Source organism: Phocoena phocoena, chromosome 5 (genome assembly GCF_963924675.1).
Source record: "Phocoena phocoena chromosome 5, mPhoPho1.1, whole genome shotgun sequence".
Lineage (NCBI taxonomy): Eukaryota > Metazoa > Chordata > Mammalia > Artiodactyla > Phocoenidae > Phocoena > Phocoena phocoena.
In genome coordinates, this window is record NC_089223.1 from 35,749,626 (window position 1) to 35,774,419 (window position 24,794).

The 24,794-nt window shown below is 40.7% G+C and overlaps 1 protein-coding gene across 1 annotated transcript; it reads left to right on the plus strand.

Annotated features, from left to right (window-relative positions):
- Nucleotides 1-320: 320 nt before the first annotated feature.
- On the plus strand, nt 321-24,794 carry TMEM192 (transmembrane protein 192). The gene is made up of 6 exons (XM_065877209.1): nt 321-431; nt 2,789-2,935; nt 7,679-7,943; nt 11,018-11,152; nt 24,231-24,333; nt 24,656-24,794. Exons 1-6 carry the CDS (start codon nt 321-323, stop codon nt 24,792-24,794), a joined length of 900 nt encoding a protein of 299 aa, XP_065733281.1.

The window sequence follows — 24,794 nt, forward strand, 5'->3', positions numbered from 1 at the left end:
TTTGTTGTCATTTTCCTGGGTGATTTTTTGTGCTTCCTAAGCTATCTGTTTGGATGGTGTATTATTTTTATAATTGGAGAAATAAAGAGTATATTTTAAAGCAAAAAAAAACACAAAAATGAAACAAAACAAAAAATATATATGAAAAAATACTTGTTGAGATCATAGGCATCAGGCGATGAAGGACAGTGATCTTGGAGAGATGGGAAGCAAATGACGTGAGCCATATGATTGCCCCAGCTCACTGCCTTGAGAGAGTTTTCGGGGTGGGCAGAGGAAGGGGGACCAAGTGGGGCTTCAGTAGACCCCGAGTTGAGGAGATGGAGCTGAATCTGGAGATACCGAAGCAGCTGGAGTTCACAAGACAGAGAACCCAGAAAGGAGAGCGCTGCGCAGAGGGAGAGCTCGGAAGAGGTGCAGAGTCCCCTCAGGTATTCAGCTGAGTCCTGTTCTTCGTGCCTCTGAGGAAACTCCCTGAGGACTGGGAAAAAAAACACTCAGAAAGACCAGAGGGTGCAGTACTGTCATGCAGGGCCAGGAGTAGTGCCTGTTCTTCCAGCCAGAGTGGAAACCTCATAATCACAGGGTATTAGGTTTTCAGAAAGGTCTTGCATCACTTGTGGGGAATAATTAGCACTAGACCAAACATGGTATGGTCCCACCTAAGAAAGCACCTTAAAAGAAAGACCAAAAAGATCAAACTGTTTCAAGTGACTTAACTGAATCCCAGAACAAAGCTCAGTAATATAGGAATACAAAAATGTCCAGCACCCAAAGAGGTAAATTTTGCAATGTCTGGCATCCAGTCCAGAATTACCAGGCACTGCTAATTATGTGATTTAGTGGAGGTGTTAGGTAATGCTATGGTGGTAGTCATTTTGCAATATATAAGTGTATCAAATCAACTCATGGTATGCAAACTTACACAATGTGACATGTTAATTATATCTCAATAAAGTGGAAAAAATGATCAAGCATGCAAAGAGGCAGGGAAATATGACATAATGAGTCAATTAAAACTGATTCAAAAATGACATGCTAGAAATAGCAAACAAGGACATTTAAAAAAATTATTATAACTGTTTTCTATATGTTCCAAAGGTTAAAAAGACACATGGGAGATATAAAACAAACCCACTCAAACTTGCAGAAATAAAAACTACAATGTCAGATGAAAAAGGAACAGCATTGAGGCATCAGAGAAGGCAGCATTTTTGCTAAGACAGACACTTGACAGGTGGGGAGGGATGAAGAGGCACAGAGACTGGAAGGATGGCCTGGAGAGGTTCATGGACATTAGTTAAGGGAAGAGCCATAGAGGTGGGACAGCCTCTAACTGAGAAAGCTAGAAGCAGAGGAGTCTTGAAGAGAATAGAAATCATCAGAATTGCTCCATGAGTTATGGCAAACTAAACAGGAAGCTCTCTAGGCATTGAATAAAAAAAATTGCAGCAGCATTGAATGTCTGGGAGTGGATATTGAGAAGCCCATTCCAGATCTGATCATTTCCCAGATTGCTGTGTTATCTTTATAATCCTGGTGCACAGCAGCCTGCCCTTACACCGTTGGTCCCCCTCTCTACCCCTTCCAAAGTGAAGAGCCCATATCCTCTGTCTTCAAATCCAATTCTCAGGCTTCCCCTTTTCCCACTAAATTTTCATTTCCCTCTTGTTCTAGTGCAATTATCTAACCTAAATTTTTTGCATCATTTGTGCTATTCATTTGCTAATTTATTATGTACTGCCCCATAATATGCCACACACTATATTTTATTTTGCATTCTTATATTGTTCAGTCCTGCATGCCTTTATCCTAACCTCCCCGATGAAAATGTCATCTCCTTTTGAATAGGGACTATGTCTTACATTCTTTTATCTCAGGAACAGTGCCTTATATGTAACAGTTTTCAGTAAGGCTCTGAGACTGAGAGATTGTTTTATGCACCAGATACCTAAGATGCTGTTCCTGTCAAGACCCTAACTTTAAACATGACTAACAAGATTTTGAGGTTGCAGCTCAGCCTTTGCTGGCTACTTCAGTGACGTTGCAACTAGTTGTTTTCATTGAGAATCTGGTATCTACAAACTGAAATCTCCTCGAGGGTCTATCAGGGTGATCTGTTTCTATTAACACTCTAACATATTTCTCTCATGATTGAAAGTTTGTTTAAGACCTCTTAGTAATGCCTCAACCAGCTTTCCAAAATTTTGTGGAACACCGAGATATAGTTTAAGAATTGCAATCATATGTAATTTTTATCAATAATATAAATAATGTTGGGGACTACCCTGGTGGTCCAGTTGTTAAAACTGCGCTTCCCACTGCAGAGGTCACGGGTTTGATCCCTGGTAAGGGAACTAAGATCCCACATGCTGCACGGCACAGCCAGAAATGTAAATATATGTGTGTGTGTGTGTGTGTGTGTGTGTGTGTGTGTGTATAATGTTAAATAAATCAATATCTAAGTTTTGAGGGCTTGAAGAAAATTATTTGAGATTAATGAGATTAATAATTGATAATTAATGAGATTATTTATACATAATCTCATTTTGACTTACCTCATTTGGCGATAAAGAATTCTTCTACTTGTTTTAATAATTGTTTTTACCAGTTTACAGTAGTCATCAAGAAGTTTATGGTATTTTTTCAAAATTAGCTTTAGGTAGGGAGTGTGTTTTCTTGCCTATAATTTGTGTAATGAATTTTAAAGCTTTATAGTTTAGTAGATTTGTCTTGGAAACATAATCCAGAGAGTGGTGATTATAGCTTGCTTTTTTCTGCACCTCAGGGTTCCTTGGATCTCATCCAAAGTATTGAAGATGACCCCCTTCTGGACACCCAGCATCTCCCACATCACTCATTACACGCTCATTTTAGGCCCAGATTCCAGGCTCTTCCTACAGTCATCATTGCAAATCTTCTCTTGTTGATACATGTAAGTTGACTGGGAGAAAGTGATCCATCCAAAGGCGATGTTTTTCAAAAATTTATAACCTCTTCAGAGGGCAGTTTGGCTATATCTATTAACATTTAAAGTGTGCATACATTTACTCATATCTCTACTTCAAATAATTTATTGTAGACATATTTGCACACATGTAAGGATATCGTTTATGATAGCAATGTTGTCTGTAATATGAGGAAACTACAATCTGCCACCATCCAGAAGATGCTTTGTATGTCCTGTCCATATGAAGGAATGCTTATACAATATCAAAAGAGAAACTTAGAAGAGAAACTTGGGGTGGATGTGTACCCTTCACGGTTCATTGTTGAATGGAAAAAAATGAGGTTTACAGTGGTGTGTACAGAATGTTCCTGTTTGTACATTTTAAAAGAGTGTTGAGACAAATGTGTATATGGGTGATGTTGTGACTTATAAGAAATATATTTGGTCATTCAGATGATCAAAATATAGTTCTCATATGTCTTTGGTCTTCATCCATGGTTTCTGGCTCATAGCTCCCAAAACCCTTGGAATTTCCTGAGTGATAAGAGCAATGGGAGCATCTTTTGTTATAATTTTTGGTCTTTTGTCCTCAGTCCCTAAAATCACTTCAAAGTCATAAAGGTGAAATGGGTGTCTTGATGTTCATAACAACCCCTTCCCACCACTGCTGTATTTATGTTGGTGAGGTGACTTTGGAAAGCACCTAAGGATGGGGACTGTTGCCAGGGGAACCAAGCAGGAACAAAGGGTTGGAACTTTCAGTCCCACGCCCTGGCCTCTGGGGATGGGAAAGGGGCTGGAGGTTAAATCATCCACCAATGGCCTATGATTTAATCAACCAGGCCTATGTAATGAAGCCTCCATAAAGACCCAAAAGGAGGGGGTTCAGAGAGCTTCCAGGTTGGTGAGCTAGAACACTTTGTTATGAACCACTGCCAGGCCCCCAGACTCCACCAGGACAGAAGCTCCTTTGTTTGGGAACTGGCAGGAAGTATGTCTTCATCGGGCTATTGATTTGTATCTTTTAATATCCTTTGTAATAAATTGGTAATGTGTTGAGTAAACAGGTTTCCTGAGTTCTGTGAGCCAGTCTGGCAAACTAATTGAACCCAAGAAGGAGTTGATGGGAACCTCTGATTTATAGCCTGTCAGTCAGAAGTGCAGGTAACAACCTGGATTTGCAAGTGGTATCTAAAGTCCAAGGAGGGGGTTGTGGGAACCTCTGATTTGTAGCCAGTGGGTAAGAAGCGCTGGTGACAACTTGGACTTGCAGTTAGCATCTGAAGTGAGGGCAGTCTTGTGGGACTGAGCCTTCAACCCATGGGATCTGATGCTCTCTCCAGGTAGTGTCAGAATTGAGTTGAGCTGTCTTCATCAAGACACCCATTTCACCAGTTGAGCTCCCAGTTGGTGTCAGAGATTTGCTGCCCCCCTCCGCCGTCCCCTCCCCCCCACAAACACATTGGAATTGGTACTGGAAACTTTTAACGTTTATTCCCGTATTCTGTAATAGAATATTTCCAGAAGCATACACAAGACCCTTTTTTTAATTTATTTTTTATTTTTATTTATTTATTTATTGCGGTACGCGGGCCTCTCACTGCTGCAGCCTCTCCCGCTGCGGAGCACAGGCTCCGGACGCGCAGACTCAGAGGCCATGGCTCACGGGCGCAGCCGCTCCGCGGCATGTAGGATCCCCCCGGACCGGGGCACGAACCCGTGTCCCCTGCATCGGCAGGCAGACTCCCAACCACTGCGCCACCAGGGAAGCCCCACAAGACCCTTTTAATGCTAGTTGCACTGAGCGCCTCAATGGAAGGGACACCTAATATATTTTAATGTTTACTTTTTGTACTATTTGAATTTTTTTATCATACGCATGTATTACTTTTTAAGTTATAAAAACAAAAAAGATACAAATAAATCTACGTATGTTGACATGGAAATTTATCTATTTATTTACACCTAGGAAATAGTGTTAAGCAGAGGAATCAGTGTACTGTTGCCCCATGTTTTATATGATAAAATTACAAATGTCTGGGGATTTTTAAAAATGTGTGTTGCAACCACTAGATAAATAAATCCTGGAGATCTAATGCATAGCATAGTGATTATAGTCAACACTAATATTATAAATTTCAAAGTTGCTAGGAGACTAGATATCTTAATTGCTCTCACCACAAAAAAGAAATGGTAATTATGTGACATGATACAAGTGTTGGCTAAAGCTACAGTGGCCATCATTTTGCAATATACGAATGTTTCAAATCAACACATTGCACACCTTAAACTTATACAGTGTTATGTCAATTATATCCCTCAATAAAAATAAATAAAGTTCAACCTCATAAAAACAAAACAAGACACATGTATGAATGGTCTTGTAGGCTTACTGGGGGCTCTGCTCCAAGTCTGTTAATTATTTCCTCATTTTGGTTACTGCAGTCTCAAACACTAGGGGCTGTAGTTATTCTTTGCGGCAATGTGAAAGATCAAAAGAAGGCAGATTCTCACCACTCCTTGGGTGTTCATGAAGGGGTGGATGTGGTTGAGGACTGGCCCAGCTGCTGCTCCAGTGAGGTGCACTGTGGAAGACTTGCACTCAGAACTGAGTGCATTGAGGACAGAGGTGCACCTATTTTCCTCATGTAGATCTAGTAAGTGGCCTGATTCTGCCATGGCTTCCTGATCCCCAAATAGCAGCTGAAGCACTTCTTTCCTTGTGCCTCTTTGTATTGATATAATTTATAAATTATATAATTATAAATTATATAAAGGGTATAACATACTCTTTATGCATGTACAGTACACACACACACCACTTAAAAAAAACTTTTTATGTTAAATTGCCTGCCTTCGATACTGTGGGATTGATTGCCCTAATTTTAGGACTAAGAGAATCTTGTGTTAAAGAACAAGAAAAACTAATGTCTTTATATACTACTTTGTACAAAATGGATCAGTTGGGTTCAATGTACAGTATATTACAGTAGAGGGAATATGTTGACTTTTCCACTTTTACTTTATGAGGATATGCATCTTGAGCTGCTATAGCAAATATTACTGCTCTTGACAAACCACATAAATTTTAAATAGATTTATTACATGCTAAGATTGGCTGCTATTGGATGCTTGGTGATGGATGCTAATGACAGCATTTAAAATTTTCTTTGATTTTTTAAAAATTATAGAATAATACTGCCTTATGGTTAACAAGTAAAACATTACCAGAGTATACAAAGATATAATCTTCCCTTTTCTCTGCTTCACCCCTTCTCCCTGAGTTAATAAATGGGGTCAGTTCACTGTATCTCTTTCAGTGTCTTTCGTTAAGTTCATACAAATGTATACAAAAAGATTACCACGTTATAAAAGGATGTCCCCCATTTCCAGAAAAGAAAAGATTGGATAATACGGTATTTATTACTCAACAGCAGTGTTCCTCAAACTTGAGCATGCACCAGATACCCTGGCAGGCTTATTACACTACAGGCTGCTCGCCACACGCCGAGATTTTGATTTGGGGCCTGAAAATTTACATTTCTAACTGGTCTGGAGATCACACTTTGAACTACTACTTTACACCTTACTTTCTTTAATCTTAACATATCATAGGTATCCACCCAAACTAATACATAGAGCTTTAGTTAATTCTTTTTTTTTTTTTTTGGTCTGTGTTGGGTCTTTGTTGCTGCACTTGGGCTTTCTCTGGTTGTGACGAGAGCGGGGGCTACTCTTCATTGTGGTGCACTGGCCTCTCATTGCAGTGGCTTCTTTTGTTGTTGAACACGGGCTCTAGGCATGTGGGTTTCAGTTGTTGTGGCACCAGGGCTCAGTAGTTGTGGCTCGTGGGCTCTAGAGCACAGGCTCAGTAGTTGTGGCACACAGGCTTAGTTGCTCCATAGCATGTGGGATCTTCCCAGACCAGGGATTGAACCCATGTCCCCTGCATTGGCAGGAGGATTCTTAACCACTGTGCCACCAGGGAAGTTGCCTAGTTAATTATTTTATAGCTAAATATCATTCTATTATGTGAGTGGGTATACCTTAATTTATTCAAATATTCTGCTATGGATGCATACATATACTTGGGCAATTTACAGTTTTTTTCAAATACAGAGAACACTGCAGTAAATATATGTGTCCATATATCCTAGGTACTGTGCTTTTACTTCTGAGTGATAGGGTCCTAAGGTAGGATTTCTGGGTCAAGATATTTCCAAATTATTTTTCAGCAGCACTTCCCAGACCAGTCAGCATTTTATGAGACTGTCTGTTTGCCCATATGTTGACATCAATCTTTTAAATTTTTGTCAATCTAATTGGATAGTTATTCTTGTTCTCTTAAAACTGAAGCTAGAAATAAACTTTTTTAATTTACAATTTTTATTAGTTTTGAGGTGCTAAATTAACTGTTTTTACTCATTTTAATAAAAGAGAAGTGGGCAGGAAATTGAATTTAACATTAAGTACTCATCTTTGTTAGATGGGATTTGGGGTGATTTTTATTTTATTTGTGATTTTATCTGTTTCCCAAATTTTCTGCAAATTTTTCTCCAGATTATCTGTTTAAAAAATTTGTAAAAATGGCAAAAAAGAAAGTATTTTTAAACTCATAAAAGTAGGATACTGAAAGTCATAGGTATAAGAATATGTGCTGGGGATGGTCATTATTGTTTCTTAAATCCAAATATTGAATATTAATTCTACTGTTTTCCTTTCCACCAGATTGTGTTTGTTATTTTAGCATTTTTAACAGGTGTGCTTTGTTCTTACCCCAATCCAATTGAGGACAAGTGCCCAGGAAACTATACCAACCCATTGAAAGTTCAGACAGTCATAATCCTCGGAAAAGTTATTTTGTGGATTCTGCATTTCCTCCTTGAACGATACATCCAGTATCACCACAGCAAAGTAAGAAACCGAGGCTATAACAAGATCTACCGGTCAACAAGGCATCTTAAAAGCCTTGCGCTGATGATACACTCCACTGGTAAGCCCAGTTGTCTCACTCAGCTATTCGGTGGCTTGCTTGAGTGTAATAAATGACAGCAGAAAGAAAATGTTAAGTTTGATTTTATAATCAAATACATGCTCTCATTTTTGTGAGAGTGACGTGGCCACTAAAATTAGGATCACCTTAATGTCTTGAAGTTTTTCTTATATTTCCCTTTGAAATCTGTATTTGTTATGTAAGGGAGGAAAAATATTCCCTCTGCCCTTCTAGGTTCTTGCCTGAGATTCCACCAATAAAGGACAGATTAACAGGAGAAAAACGAATAGAAGTTTAATAACATTATACCTCCTGTATACATGGGAGAGACCCAGGAAAGCAGAGTAACTCCACAATGGCCTAAGCCACCCTCTTAAGTAATATCTCCAGCTAAAGACCAAAGAAGATGGGGAGGGTTGTGGGAGGGGCGATAGTTCTGGGAGGTGACCAGGAAAAGCACAGTAAACAAGGGTAAGTTTGTTATGCTTGCCTTCTGCATTGATTAGAGTTTCTAGAGATTTAGAGTCATCCTGGTACAGAGAGGGATATAACCTTACAAATGGAGATTTCCCTTATAATTGTAAATGTCTCTTATAAAAGGTAATTCCTACTTGGTTTTCAGAGCTTCATCAGTGTCTGCCATTTCTTAAAAATAATCAGCTTAAAATAATCCTTAAGACAAAGGAGGCATGTTTTGGGGTAGCATTTTCTGTCCCCTTCATTATGATCAAGGTACCCCTGTGCGAAATGTGGACTTTTCCCCCCTTTTGATACTAGCAGACTTACTCATCGCAAGGAGATATACAGCTGACGCTAGTTGATACTTGTAGGATAAGAGGGGATTGTTTTATTTTAAATGAAGCTCAGTGCTTTTCCCGCAGTAAGAGAAGGACTGTTATATAATAAGATGTATTACTAAAGCAGAAAACCTGGAAAACAATTTATGAAGGCAAGGTCAGAAAGTCCATCCAGGATGCAGACAATTTAAAGGCTTAATGGAATTAAATTGAACTTCTTCAGGTATTTTTTGTCAAGGTTTCTACCTTTTCTAAAAAGCCCTCTTTTTCAATTTGAGTCCAGAATAAATGTTTGAACATTTTGAAACCAAATTAGAAATTAATTTTTCCCCAGAAAAACAGTTCTACAGAATTTAATGTTTTTCCTGTGTTCTGGTAGTGCATTTTCTTAAAGGGCAGGCTCTGAGTTCATCTGCTCAGCGAGGCTGTAAATGGGAGCGGGAGGGCCCAGCGGTTGCAGAGAAAAAAGTATTGTATTGGAGTGGCTGGTCTTGAAGCACTTCCAAGGGGCGGCCTTTACTGCCCCCTGAGGAAGAGTGCGGTTTCTACTTCTACTGCTGATTGCAGTACTTGTTTTTGGCCAGAAGATGTCCCTATAATCTTTGCGCCTCTGACAAAGAGAAAAGCAGAAACCTATTTGTATACTGACCAAAATAATGTTCAGTTTCTCCACTGATGGTCTGGAAATAGTATTTTTGAGGCCCACCAAGAGATTGTCTAATCTTTGCCTTTCCTCTGACTTTCAAATTATTGCTACACATGTGACCTTGAATCACAGTCTGTTTCTAAACAATTGGACCCTCAGTTTAATCACAGACAGCATCACTTTTAAGTTACTCATATAAGGACCCAGAAAATCCAGGAGAATTGGGGCAGGTGTTTACTTTGTTTCTATTTTTTTAAATATTTTTTTCTTATTTGAAGAAAAAGAAGGTAAATCTATGAGGATATAGAACTTCCAGCTAATCCGAAGTATGTGACCATTCTTTTTTTTTTGCCTGTGATAGTATTGCTGGGTATTGTCTGGCTTCATCCTGATGCTTGTTGTTCTCTGCAGAAAGAAAAATAAATTGATTTTATTTTAGTTTGTGGAGATGGGAGAAGGGGCTTTGCTTTCCTTCCAAATAAGTTGAAAATATTTATCTGATTTATCTGTTCTCCTTCCTTAGATTGAAATACATCATGAACTCTATCAAATGTTATTAGCTGCATAGCAAGTTGCATATTTGTTCTTTTCATTGAAGCGAAAACTTGACCCTTGGAGACATGGTGCTGGGCAGGGTGCTCTCATGATGTCCACAGTGCTTATCATTCAGGGGAATGTCTTACTTCTGCAGTCTCTGCTGCCAGCCTGCAGTTCACCCTGTGACCTGCCACACTGCTGACACAGGCCTTGCTCAGGGCATCAGAAATCCTCTGGAAACTTTGTGTTCACTTTCCCTGCAGAGGTTTTTCCCTAGTTTTTTCCTCTCCCTAAAGCTGTAAAGTTATATTTGTCTTGTACACAAAACTAATTCATAAATTGAGCTATTGGTCAACATGCTAAGACACTGTGACATTTGTGAGTGTAAGGGGAGGGCGTAGGGATTTGTGCTGGACCACTGCTTTGTGTAGAGGGACTTCTGATAGGTTATTTAAACAGGGTTCTTTGGCTCACAGTCATCCCTTTGTACCAAGAAGCAGAAGGTAAATCAAATGAGCATCTCGCCAGCCTTGATCAGACTTGGATAAATATGTTAGTTTTAGGAAATTCTAAGGTAAAACATTACGGGAATGACTTCTGCCCCTAAATTTTCTTTGACAGTCTTCAGACTGTAAGTGCAGAATGAGGTTAAAATGGTCTTCAAAAATAAATAATGGATATGCTGAGCAGGGGGGAAACAGCTCATATTTATTGTCACCCCATTTTTCAGACGAGGAGTGGAGGTGTTAGGTCATCTGTCCAAGGTCAGCAGCGTGTCCCCGGTTTTTTTCTGGATACTCGCTGCGTCCTTTACTGTGCTGCATGACCAGAAGGGGCCACCGGGTCCTCGTAGAAACTCACTCCTTGAGTTTTAAAAAAGTCCAGATTCTTACGTATTTGTGTCATGGGGCATCATTTGCTCTTAGCCGTGTTACGTTTGATTTCCATCCTCTACCTTCCTTGGTCGCCGCGTAGCTGGGTGGGTGCCCGCGCCCTCGCGGTACTCCTGAGGGGGCTGCGCCGGGGGCAGCAGCGCGGGCTCCGGGACTCCGCCCTGCCCACGCACACACGCACGCTGCGTCTCCTCCCCGCAGGCAACACGGCGCTACTCTTCCTGCTCTGCCTGCAGCACTCCTTCCCCGAGCCCAGCGCGCTGTACCTGGACCTCATTCTGGCCACCCTGGCCGTGGAGCTGGTCTGTTCCCTGACGTGCCTGCTCGTGTACACAGGTGAGAATGACAAGGAGCCTCTTCTTATAGAAAGGCCTTTCACTGCTGGTCGCATCCCCACCTGAAGCCCAGCCCATTACCTTTCTGGCGGGAAACCTTTTCTACGTGGCCGTTACCCTATTGAGCACCCATACCTCCTTGCTGACCACATCCAGACTCCTGTAATTTCAAACCACCAGGAACATACCGGTGAGTCGCATTTCTAAAGTTGTGTCATCAATAAATTCTTATCAACTAGAATGAAGGCTTTCCATTAAAAAAAAAAGAAGAAAATGAAAAAATAAAAAAGATCTACAAACTTTTGCATCCTCAAAAGCAACTGAGATGTAAGTCTGGCTTTAACTTAAAATATAGCTAAATATAGGACTTCCCTGGCTGTCCAGTGGTTAACACTCTGCGCTTCCACTGAAGCGGGCATGGGTTCAGTCCCTGGTAGGGGTAAGATCCCACATGCTGTGCGGCAAAATAAAAGTAAAATAAAGTAAGTAAATAAGTTAATACGTGCAAAACTGCATTTAGCCCAAACTTGATTTTGATAAACCATTTAAGAACCCACTTCTTTCTAAATTTAGAACTGTCTGAGGATTGTTCTGTCTGGCTGTCTCTCAAAACTCTCAGTGGTAAAATTAAATAAGCTTCAAACATGTTAACATGAAAAATAGATGGAAGGATACCTGAAGAGAAAAAACTCCATGCCCGGAAGAAACAAGATTTCATTCCAGCTGCAGTACTGACATGCACTAAAATCTGTAATAGCAGCTAATTTGGTGGCATTGAGCAACAGTTGTTTTGTGACAATAAAATACCTTATCTGTCCATTTTGAAAGAGATTATTTCTTCAGTTATGAAGGAAAAGTCACATGGGCCAAAGCTTGTGTTTCATTTTACTGTTTTGTACCTCTTCTTAAGGCTTCTAGGGCAAATGTTGACTTTGTTCAGTGTATCGCAAAAAATTTAAGGTTGATTCCCTGATACATGCATTTTTCTCGCTTCTCTATATTAAAAAGATTTAAAAGATTCCTAGTTTTGGTAATGCTGATAGTAACTCTTCATGATATGATTCTTTGATATACTAATTCTAATCTAAATTTGACTAATTTGTCTGCAGTAAAGTAGTTAATCTCTAAAAGTCAAGATGGACTCTTCTCATTGGGCACCTGACTGCCTCTGTAGGAAAAAACTAGGGAAATAAAACTTAAAAGCTTTGTGGTGATTTGATTAGCTTTCCATTTGTTTAAAAATAAGCAACGGGGCTTCCCTGGTGACACAGTGGTTGAGAGTCCACCTGCCAATGCAGGGGACACGGGTTCGTGCCCCAGTCCGGGAAGATCCCACATGCCGTGGAGCGCCTGGGCCCGTGAGCCATGGCCGCTGAGCCTGCGCGTCCGGAGCCTGTGCTCCGCAACGGGAGAGGCCACAACAGCGAGAGGCCCGCGTACCGCAAAAAAATAAAATAATTAAATAAATAAATAAGCAAGGATTCAAAAAATGCCACTCAGTTACCAGCCTTCCAGTAGCCCTGATGTTTGGGCTTCAGCTCAGGAGGAAAAGACGGTAAGGGGCAGCAGGCCCATGTCCAGTGTCCTGCAGTTTAGTGAGAGCTCTCCTTGGCTTATTGTGGTGGAAAGGAAGAGTGGAAGATTCTCATTCCATGTAGATTGCACTGGTGTTATTGCCTGGCCTGTGATCTGATATATGCTGACTGCATGGAATTTAATTTATTTTAAAAACCACAAACACCAGAAACTATCACAACATTGTAAATCAACTGTACTTCAATTTAAAAAAAAAAAGGAACACCTTCAGGGAAAAAAAACCCCACAAAGATGAGTCTCAAAGATGGACATTTTTCTGTTGTTGAGCTATTGTCTTTTATTTCTGCCTCTTAACTTTTACTTTAATATCCTGTAACTGTTATTTCTTTTTGCCCAGTTCAAGAAACTTAAACTTGTTCCAAGTATCTTCATTTATCTTGGAGTTATTATATGGAAGACATCATTATAAGGAGATGCCATATGAACGTAACTCCAATTTAGAGGCAAGCCTCATGAGACCGTCGAGTCTCAGCCTTCATCTCCTGAGTGGCACTGGACACAGTGGCTCGCTCCCTCCTTGAGGTGTGTTCTTTACTTGTCCTGGGAAGCTGGTTTCCTGGCATCCCGCCTGGCCCCCTGATGGCCCCATCTTCTCTTTTGTTGAGCTCTCCCGGCCTGCGTGGTGGAGCCCAGCGCTCAGTCCCTGTCCGCCCTTGGGTGGGCGCGCTGTTCTCGTGCCATCGGAAGCCAAGGGCCTATTCATATCTTTTTTTTTTCTTGAAGTATAGTTGATTTACAGTGTTGTACTAGTTTCAGGTGTACAGAAAAATGATTCAGATGTATATATTCTTTTTCAGATTCTTGTCCACTGTAAGTTATTACAAGATATTGAATATAGTTCCCTGTGCTATACAGTAGGACCTTGTTGTTTGTCTATTTTATATACGGTAGTGTGTATCTGTTAATCCCAAACTCCTAATTTATCCCTCCCTGCACACCCCGTTTCCCCTTTGGAAACCATACTTTGTTTTCTGTGTCTGTGAGTTTATTTCTGTTTTGTAAGTAAGCTCATTTGTATCATATTTTAGATTCCACATATAAGTGATAATCATATGATATTTGTCTTGCTCTGTCTGACTTATTTCATGTAGTATGATAATCTCTGGGTCCATCCATGTTGCTGTAAATGGCATTATTTCATTCTTTTTCATGGCTGAGTAATATTCCATTGTATATATGTGTCACGTCTTCTTTATCCATTCATCTGTCAATGGACATTTAGGTTGCTTCCATGTCTTGGCTATTGTAAAAAGTGCTACAATGAACCTTGAGGTGCATGTATCCTTTTTTTCTTTAAACAGATTTATTTATTTTTATTTATTTACTTTTGGCTGCATTGGGTTTTCGTTGCTGCGTGCAGGCTTTCTCTAGTTGTGACGAGCGGGGGCTGTTTTTCATTGCATTGCGAGGACTTCTCATTGTGGTGACTTCTTCTGTTGTTGCAGAGCACAGGCTCTAGGTGCACAGGCTTCAGTAGTTGTGGCACGTGGGCTCAGTAGTTGCAGCTCGGGGGCTCTAGAGCACAGGCTCAGTAGTTGTGACGCATGGGCTTAGTTGCTCCGCTGCATGTGGGATCTTCCCAGACCAGGGCTGGAACCCGTGTCCCCTGCATTGGCAGGCAGATTCCTTTTTTTTTTTTTTCTCATCTTTATTGGGGTATAATTGCTTTACAATGGTGTGTTAGTTTCTGCTTTATAACAAAGTGAATCAGTTATACATATACATATGTTCCCATATCTCTTCCCTTTGCATCTCCCTCCCTCCCACCCTCCCTATCCCACCCCTCTAGGTGGTCAAAAAGCACCGAGCTGATCTCCCTGTGCTATGCAGCTGCTTCCCACTAGCTATCTACCTTACGTTTGGTAGTGTATATATGTCCATGCATCTCTCTTGCCCTGTCACAGCTCACCCTTCCCCATCCCCATATCCTCAAGTCCGTTCTCCAGTAGGTCTGTGTCTTTATTCCTGTCTTACCCCTAGGTTCTTCATGACATTTTTTTCCCTTAAATTCCATATATATGTGTTAGCATATGGTATTTGTCTTTCTCTTTCTGACTTACTTCACTCTGTATGACAAACTCTAGGTCTATCCACCTCATTACAAACAGCTCAATTTCATTTCTTTTTATGGCTGAGTAATATTCCATTGTATATATGTGCCACATCTTCTTTATCCATTCATCCGATGATGGGCACTTAGGTTGTTTCCATCTCCTGGCTATTGTAAATAGAGCTGCAATGAACATTTTGGTACATGACTCTTTTTGAATTTTGGTTTTCTCAGGGTATATGCCCAGTAGTGGGATTGCTGGGTCATACGGTAGCTCTATTTGTAGTTTTTTAAGGAACCTTCATACTGTTCTCCAGTGGCTGAACCAATTCACATTCCCACCAGCAGTGCAAGAGTGTTCCCTTTTCTCCACACCCTCTCCAGCATTTTTTGTTTCTAGATTTTTTGATGATGGCCATACTGACTGGTGTGAGATGATATCTCATTGTAGTTTTGACTTGCATGTCTCTAATGATTAATGATGTTGAGCATTCTTTCATGTGTTTGTTGGCAGTCTGTATATCTTCTTTGGATAAATGTCTATTTAGGTCTTCTGCCCATTTTTGGATTGGGTTGTTTTTTTTTTGTTGTTATTGAGCTGCATGAGCTGCTTGTAAATTTTGGAAATTAATCCTTTGTCAGTTGCTTCATTTGCAAATATGTTCTCCCATTCTGAGGGTTGTCTTTTGGTTTTGTTTATGGTTTCCTTTGCTGTGCAAAAGTTTGAAGTTACATTAGGTCCCATTTGTTTATTTTTGTTTTTATTTCCATTTCTCTAAGAGGTGGGTCAAAAAGGATCTTGCTGTAATTTGTGTCATAGAGTGTTTTGCCTATGTTTTCCTCTAAGAGTTTGATAATTTCTGGCCTTACATTTAGGTCTTTAATCCTTTTTTACCTTATTTTTGTGTATGGTGTTAGGGAGTGATCTAATCTCATACTTTTACATGTACCTGTCCAGTTTTCCCAGCACCACTTATTGAAGAGGCTGTCCTTTCTCCACTATACATTCCTGCCACCTTTATCAAAGATAAGGTGTCCATATGTGCGTGGGTTTATCTCTGGGCTTTCTATCCTGTTCCATTGATCTATCTTTCTGTTTTTGTGCCAGTACCATACTGTCTTGATTACTGTGGCTTTGTAGTATAGTCTGAAGTCAAGGAGCCTGATTCCTCCACCTCCGTTTTTCGTTCTCAAGATTGCTGTGACTATTCGGGGTCTTTTGTGTTTCCATACAAATTGTGAAATTTTTTGTTCTAGTTCTGTGAAAAATGCCAGTGGTAGTTTGATAGGGATTGCATTGAATCTGTAGATTGCTTTGGGTAGTAGAGTCATTTTCACAATGTTGATTCTTCCAATCCAAGAACATGATATATCTCTCCATCTATTTGTATCATCTTTATTTTCTTTCATCAGTGTCTTATAATTTTCTGCATACAGGTCGTTTGTCTCCTTAGGTAGGTTTATTCTTAGATATTTTATTCTTTTATTCTTTGCAATGGTAAATGGGAGTGTTTTCGTGATTTCACTTGCAGATTTTTCCTCATTAGTATATAGGAATGCCAGAGATTTCTGTGGATTAATTTTGTAGCCTGCTACTTTACCAAATTCATTGATTAGCTCTAGTAGTTTTCTGGTAGCATCTTTAGGATTCTCTATGTATAGTATCATGTCATCTGCAAACAGTGACGGCTTTACTTCTTCTTTTCTGATTTGGATTCCTTTTATTTCCTTTTCTTCTCTGATTGCTGTGGCTAAAACTTCAAAAACTACGTTGAATAAGAGTGGTGAGAGTGGGGAAGCTTGTCTTGTTCCTGATCTTAGTGGAAATGCTTTCAGTTTTTCACCATTGAGGATGATGTTGACTGTGGGCTTGTCATATATGGCCTTTATTATGTTGAGGAAAGTTCCCGCTATGCCTTCTTTCTGCAGGGTTTTTATCATAAATGGGTGTTGAATTTTGTCAAAAGCTTTCTCTGCATCTATTGAGATGATCATACGGTTTTTCTCCTTCAATTTGTTAATATGGTTTATCACATTGATAGATTTGCATACGTTGAAGAATCCTTGCATTCCTGGAATAAACCCCACTTGATCATGGTGTATGATCCTTTTAATGTGGTGTTGGATTCTGTTTACTAGTATTTTGTTGAGGATTTTTGCATCTATGTTCATCAGTGATATTGACCTGTAGTTTTCTTTCTTTGTGACATCCTTGTCTGGTTTTGGTATCAAGGTGATGGTGGCCTCGTAGAAGGAATTTGGGAGTGTTCCTCCCTCTGCTATATTTTGGGAAAGTTTGAGAAGGATAGGTGTTAGCTCTTCTCTAAATGTTTGATAGAATTCACCTGTGAAGCCATCTGGTCCTGGGCTTTTGTTTGTTGGAAGATTTTTAATCACAGTTTCAATTTCAGTGCTTGTGATTGGTCTGTTCATATTTTCTATTTCTTCCTGATTCAGTCTTGGCAGGTTGTGCATTTCTAAGAATTTGTCCATTTCTTCCAGATTGTCCATTTTATTGGCATAGAGTTGCCTGTTGTAATCTCTCATGATCTTTTTTATTTCTGCAGTGTCAGTTGTTACTTCTCCTTTTTCATTTCTAATTCTATTGATTTGAATCTTCTCCTTTTTTTTCTTGATGAGTCTGGCTAATGGTTTATCAATTTTGTTTATCTTCTCAAAGAACCAGCTTTTAGTTTTGTTGATCTTTGCTATTGTTTCCTTCATTTCTTTTTCATTTATTTCTGATCTGATTTTTATGATTTCTTTCCTTCTGCTAACTTTGGGGTTTTTTTGTTCTTCTTTCTCTAATTGCTTGAGGTGCAAGGTTAGGTTGTTTATTCGAGATGTTTCCTGATTCTTAAGGTGGGCTTGTATTGCTATAAACTTCCCCCTTAGAACTGCTTTTGCTGCATCCCATAGGTTTTGGGTTGTTGTGTCTCCACTGTCATTTGTTTCTAGGTATTTTTTTATTTCCTCTTTGATTTCTTCAGTGACCACTTCGTTATTAAGTAGTGTATTGTTTAGCCTCCATGTGTTTGTATTTTTTACAGATCTTTTCCTGTAATTGATATCTAGTCTCATGGCATTGTGGTCAGAAAAGATACTTGATACAATTTCAATTTTCTTAAATTTACCAAGGCTTGATTTGTGACCCAAGATATGATCTATCCTGGAGAATGTTCCATGAACACTTGAGAAAAATGTGTATTCTGTTGTTTTTGGACGAGTGTCCTATAAATATCAATTAAGTCCATCTTGTTTAATGTATCATTTAAAGCTTGTGTTTCCTTATTTATTTTCATTTTGGATGATCTGTCCATGGGTGAAAGTGGGGTGTTAAAATCCCCTACTATGAGTGTGTTACTGTCGATTTCCCCTTTTATGGCTGTTAGTATTTGCCTTATGTATTGAGGTGCTCCTATGTTGGGTGCATAAATATTTACAATTGTTATATCTTCTTCTTGGATCGATCCCTTGATCATTATGTAGTGTCCTTCTTTGTCTCTTCTAATAGTCTTTATTTTCAAGTCTATTTTGTCTGATATGAGAATTGCTACTCCAGCTTTCTTTTGGTTTCCATTTGCATGGAATATCTTTTTCCATCCCCTTACTTTCAGTCTGTATGTGTTTCTAGGTCTGAAGTGGGTCACTTGTAGACAGCATATATATGGGTCTTGTTTTTGTATCCATTCAGTTTTTTGGTGGGAGCATTTAGTCCATTTACATTTAAGGTAATTATCGATATGTATGTTCCTATTCCCTCTTTCTAAATTGTTTTGGGTTCGTTAATATAGGTCTTTTCCTTCTCTTGTGTTTCTTGCCTAGAGAAGTTCCTTTAGCATTTTTTGTAAAGTTGGTTTGGTGGTGCTGAACTCTCTCAGCTTTTGCTTGTCTGTAAAGGTTTTAATTTCTCCATCAGATCTGAATGAGATCCTTGCTGGGTAGAGTAGTCTTGGTTGCAGGTTTTTCTCCTTCATCACTTTCAGTATGTCCGGCCACTCCCTTCTGGCTTGCAGAGTTTCTGCTGTTAACCTTATGGGGATTCCCTTGTGTGTTATTTTTTGTTTTTCCCTTGCTGCTTTTAATATGCTTTCTTTATATTTAATTTTTGACAGTTTGTTTAATATGTGTCTTGGTGTATTTCTCCTTGGCTGTAACCTGTATGGGACTTTCTGTGCTTCCTGGACTTGATTAACTATTTCCTTTCCCATATTAGGGAAGTTTTCAACTATAATCTCTTCAAATATTTTCTCAGTCCCTTTCTTTTTCTCTTCTTCTGGAACCCCTATAATTCGAATGTTGGTGCGTTTAATGTTGTCCCAGAGGTCTCTGAGACTGTCCGCAGTTCTTTTCATTCTTTTTTCTTTATTCTGCTCTGCAGTAGTTATTTCCACTATTTTATCTTCCAGGTCACTTATCCGTTCTTCTGCCTCAGTTATTCTGCTATTGATCCCATCTAGAGTATTTTTAATTTCATTTATTGTGTTGTTCATCGTTGCTTGTTTCATCTTTATTTCTTCTAGGTCCTTGTTAAATGTTTCTTGCATTTTGTCCATTCTATTTCCAAGATTTTGGATCATCTTTACTATCATTATTCTGAATTCTTTTTCAGGTAGACTGCCTATTTCCTCTTCATTTGTTAGGTCTGGTGCATTTTTATCTTGCTCCTTTATCTGCCCTGTGTTTTTCTGTCTTCTCATTTTGCTTATCTTACTGTGTTTGGGGTCTCCTTTTTGCAGGCTGCAGGTTCATAGTTCCCGTTGTTTTTGATGTCTGTTTCCAATGGCTAAGGTTGTTTCAGTGGGTTGTGTAGGCTTCCTGGTGGAGGGGACTAGTGCCTGTGTTGTGGTGGTTGAGGCTGGATCTTGTCTCTCTAGTGGGCAGGTTCACGTCTGGTGGTGTGTTTTGGGGTGTCTGTGGCCTTATTATGATTTTAGGCAGCCTCTCTGCTAATGGGTGGGGTTGTGTTCCTGTTTTGCTAGTTGTTTGGCATAGGGTGTCCAGCACTGTAGCTTGCTGGTCGTTGAGTGAAGCTGGATGCTGGTGTAAAGATGGAGGTCTCTGGGTGATTTTCGCCGTTTGATATTATGTGGAGCTGGGAGGTCTCTTGTTGACCGGTGTCCTGAAGTTGGCTCTCCCACCTCAGAGGCAGAGCCCTGACTCCTGGCTGGAGCACCAAGAGCCTTTCATCCACACAGCTCTGAATAAAAGGGAGAAATAGTAGAGAGAATTAGTAGAAGTAGGAAGAAAGAAAGAAAGGAGAGAAGGAAGGAAGGAAGAGAAAGAAAGAAAAGAAAAGGCAAGAAGGAAAGAAAGGAGGGAGGGAGGGAGGAAGGAAGGAAGGAGGGAAGGAAGGAAAAAAGAAAGAAAGAAGATACAGTAAAATAAAATAAAGTTATTGAATTAAAAAATAATTATTTAGAAAAAAAGGGATGGATAAAACCTTAGGACAAATGGTGGAAGCAAAGCTATACAGACAAAATCTTACACAGAAGCATACACATACACCCTCACAAAAAGAGGTAAAGGGGAAAAAATCATAAATCTTGCTCTCAAAGTCCACCTCCTCAATTTGGGATGATTCGTTGTCTAAGGGAGGGAGGGAGGAAAGGGAGGGAGGGAGGGAGGGAGGTAGGAAGGAAGGAAGGAAGGAAAAGTATAATAAAGTTATTAAAATTAATTATTAAGAAACAAAAATTAAAACAATGGATAGAACCCTAGGACAAATGGTGGAAGCAAAGCTGTACACACAAGATCTCACACAGAACCATACACATACACATTCACAAAAAGAGGAAAAGGGGGAAAAATCATAGATCTTGCTCTCGAAGTCCACCTCCTCAATTTGGTATGATTCGTTGTCTATTCATGTATTCCACAGATGCAGGGTACATCAACTTGATTGTGGAGCTTTAATTCGCTGCTTCTGAGGCTGCTGGGAGAGATTTCCCTTTCTCTTCTTTGTTCTCACAGCTCACAGGGGCTCAGCTTTGGATTTGGCCCTGCCTCTGCGTGTAGGTCGCTGGAGGTCGTCTGTTTTTTGCTCAGACAGGACGGGGTTAAAGGAGCCGCTGATGTGGGGGCTCTGGCACACTCAGGCCGGGGGGAGGGAGGGGCACGGCGTGCGGGGCGGGCCTGCGGCGGCAGAGGCCAGCGTGACGTTGCACCAGCCTGAGGTGCGCCGTGCGTTCTGCCGGGGAAGTTGTCCCTGGTTCCCGGGACCCTGGCAGTGGCGGGTTGCACAGGCTCCCCGGAAGAGGGGTGTGGATAGTGACCTGTGCTCACACACAGGCCCCTTGGTGGCGGCAGCAGCAGCCTTAGCGTCTCCCGCCCGTCTCTGGGGTCCGTGCTTTTAGCTGCGGCTCGCGCCCGTCTCTGGGATCCGCGCTTTTAGCCGCGGCTCGTGCCCATCCTTGGGGTCCACGCTTTTAGCCGCAGCTCGCGGGCAGGCAGATTCTTAACCACTGTGCCACCAGGGAAGTCCCCTGCATGTATCCTTTTGAACCATGTTTTTTCTCTGGATATATGCCTAGGAGTGGGATTGCTGGATCATATGGTAAATCTGCTTTTAGTTTTTTAACAAACCTCCATACTGTTCTCCATAGTGGCTGTACCAATTTACATTCCCATCAACAGTGCAGGAGGGGTCCCTTTTCTCCACACCCCCTCCAGCATTTATTATTTGTAGACTTTTTATTTTATTTTATTTGTATACTTTTTTTTTGGTAGACTTTTTTTTTTTTTTTTTTTGCGGTACGCAGACCTCTCACTGTTGTGGCCTCTCCCGTTGCGGAGCACAGGCTCCGGACGTGCAGGCTCAGTGGCCATGGCTCACGGCCCTAGCCGCTCTGCGGCATGTGGGATCTTCCCAGACCGGGGCACAAACCCATGTCCCCTGCATCGGCAGGCGAACTCTCAACCACTGCGCCACCAGGGAAGCCCTTTTTTGTAGACTTTTGATGATGGCCATTCTGACTGGTGTGAGGTGATACCTCATTGTAGTTTTGATTTGCATTTTTCTGATTAGCCGTGTTGCGCATCTTTTCATGTGTCTGTTGATCATCTTGATGTCTTCTTGGAGAAATGTCTGTGTAGGAGTTTTGCCGAATTTTTGATTGTGTTGTTTGTTTGTTTTTTTGATATTGTGCTATATGAGCTGTTTGTATATTTTGGAAATTAATCCCTTGTTGGTCTTGTGGTTTGGAAATATTTTCTCCCATTCTGTAGGTTTTGTTTTTGTGTTGTTTATGGTTTCCTTTGCTGTGCAAAAGCTTTTAAGTTTCATTAGGTCCCATTTGTTTATTTTTGCTTATATTTCCATTACTGTAGGATATGGATCCAAAAGAACACTGTTGCAATTTGTGTCAGAGTGTTCTGCCTATGTTTTCCTCTAGCAGTTTTATAGTCTCCAGCCTTACATTTAAGTGTTTAATCCATTTTGAGTTTATTTTTGTATATGGTGTTGGAGAATGTTCTAATTTCAGTTTTTACATGTAGCTGTCCAGTTTTCCCAGCAATGCTTATTGAAGAGATTCTTTTCTCCATTGTATATTCTTGCTTCCCTTGTCATGGATTAATTGACCATAAGTGTGTGGGTTTATTTCTGTGTCCTCTGTTCTGTTTCTGTGTGTTGATCTGTGTGTGTCTGTTTTTGTGTGAGGGGCTTCTCATTTCTAACTCTCTTGGCCACCACCTAAAAATCAAGGGCTTCTTGTTACATTCCCTCACTGGTTCTTTCGGCATCTCACTGCCCACTTCCTTCTGGTCCTTTCTGATTGAACCCGCTGCATGTCTCCTAACCTTCTCACATTTCTCTTTAACCTCTTTGTTTAATCTTCTCCAGCCTCATTCTCATCTGAGAGTCACATCAGAATCATCTGTGGGTCCTGGGAGTTCCATGACAGGTTGAACATATGACTCAGCACATGCACTTCTGGGTCCATGTGTACTTTTACACAGATGTTCCAAATGGCATTATTTATAGCAACCAGAAGTGGAAACAACCTAAATGGTGTTAGGATAAAGTGAGGACTAGACCAACAGAAGGTGTTCTACCCATACAGAGGATAGTATTCAGCCACAAAAAGGAAGGAATAGTGGAATGAAGCACTGACACTTACAGTATGGATGAACCTTGAAAGCATTATGCTGAGAGAAAAAAAAGCCAGACGTAAATATTGTATGATTCTGTGTACTTGGAATGCCCAGAGCAGGCACATCTATAGAGAAGGAGAACACATTAGTGGTTGCCTAGTCCTGGAGGTGGGGGTACCTAGAGAGTGACTGCTCATGGATCCCAGGCTTCTTTTTGGGGTGACAAGATGTTCTAAAATTGATTGTGGAGACAGTTGCACAACTGTTTGAATGTACCGAACCATTGAATTGTACACTTTGAAGGAATTGCATTGTATGTGAATTATATCTCAAGGGTTGTTACAAGAAAGGAAAGAATCATATGTGGAGTTTTTAAAAATTGTGCTGGGGCCTAACCGACGTCCCCTCCCCCTTCCCATGTGTTGAATACTTGACCCATTTGGAGCTGCACGAACAATTCTCAAGGCCAGTCTCATTGGACAGTCACTGCCATCACTGAGGCCTGGCTCAGCCTTTTCTCTTGTCCCCTTGTCACCATCTGTGGTGGGAGTGCTCATTCCAGCCGTGTCCCAGGGTTATTACGCAGGTGGGTCAGTGTCCCCAGACAGTGGCTCTTACTCAGACATGCAGATTGTTCAGCTCAGTCTGTAGCCAAACCTGCAAGGTTGGGAACAACAGCCTTGTTGTGTCTGATTATTCAACTCTCTGCAGCAGACTTCTACCCACGTGCATTAGGCTGCTGGGGCTTCCAGAGCACATACCCAGCCTGGGTGACTAAGACACACAAACTTATTTTCTCTCAGTTGTGGAGGCTGGACCTCTGAGATCGGGGTGTTGCAGGCCTGGCTTCTCCAGAGGCTTCTTCCTTGGTGTGTAGGTGGCCGCCTCTCGCTGTGTCCTCACGTGGCCTTTGCTCTGTGCAGGTGCATTCCTGGTGTCCCTTCATCTCTCAGATCAGCACAGCCCCCATTACTTTGTTCTTACTTTGATTACCTCACCAAAGGTCACATCTCGAAGGACACTCATGTTGGGGTTAAGGCTTCAGGTTCGTCAGTGGCCTCCAGGTCACCGAATTCCCTGGCTCTTCCACGTGTCTTCACTTCCGGCCAATGAGCGCTGATGGCTCTTTCCTGACTCTTCTCTTGCCTCTGCATCATCATTTCCATTCCCTTTTAGCACATTTTCCCTATTTGTTTATTCACTTTATGAACCGTTTTTTTTTTTTTTTTTTTGCATATTACTTGAAAAGAATAGCCAGTTACTAATGAAATTTGAATAAATGGAATTAGAAAATTTTTCGTGATTGGATAACCTGACAATAATGACTTTATTATTTTAGTGAAAATTCGAAAATTTAATAAAGCCAAGCCACAGCCTGATGTACTTGAAGAAGAAAAAATCTATGCTTACCCCAGCAATATTACCTCGGAGACTGGATTCAGGTAAGTGTGGAGTAAAAGATTAGTGAAAGAGATTTAAAAGGTTATTCCATCTGGAAATCTAGAGACCATTCTGATGCTTGGAGTTTAAGGACTCTGCATATGTTAAAATATGTTTACAACTATGTTTGATTTGTTTACTTCCTCTCAGCTGTGGTGAAACCAAGTCTAAAGAAAGAATCTCATTTGGGGATATTGCCTTGGCTTATAAAATCTAAGAAAAAGTAACGGATATAACGTGCTGTACTGAAAACTAGTAGAGATCCATTTGCAAAGAGACTTTTGGTGAACATGTGTAACTCATGAATACCTTGGTTCTGTGCAGGACTCTCTCAAGCCTGGAAGAGATTGTGGAGAAGCAAGGAGACATCATAGTGTACCTGAAGCGGCACAATGCCCTGCTCAGCCAGCGTCTGCTGGCCTTCACGTCCTCTGACCTCAGCTCTCAGCCAAGTGGGATTTGA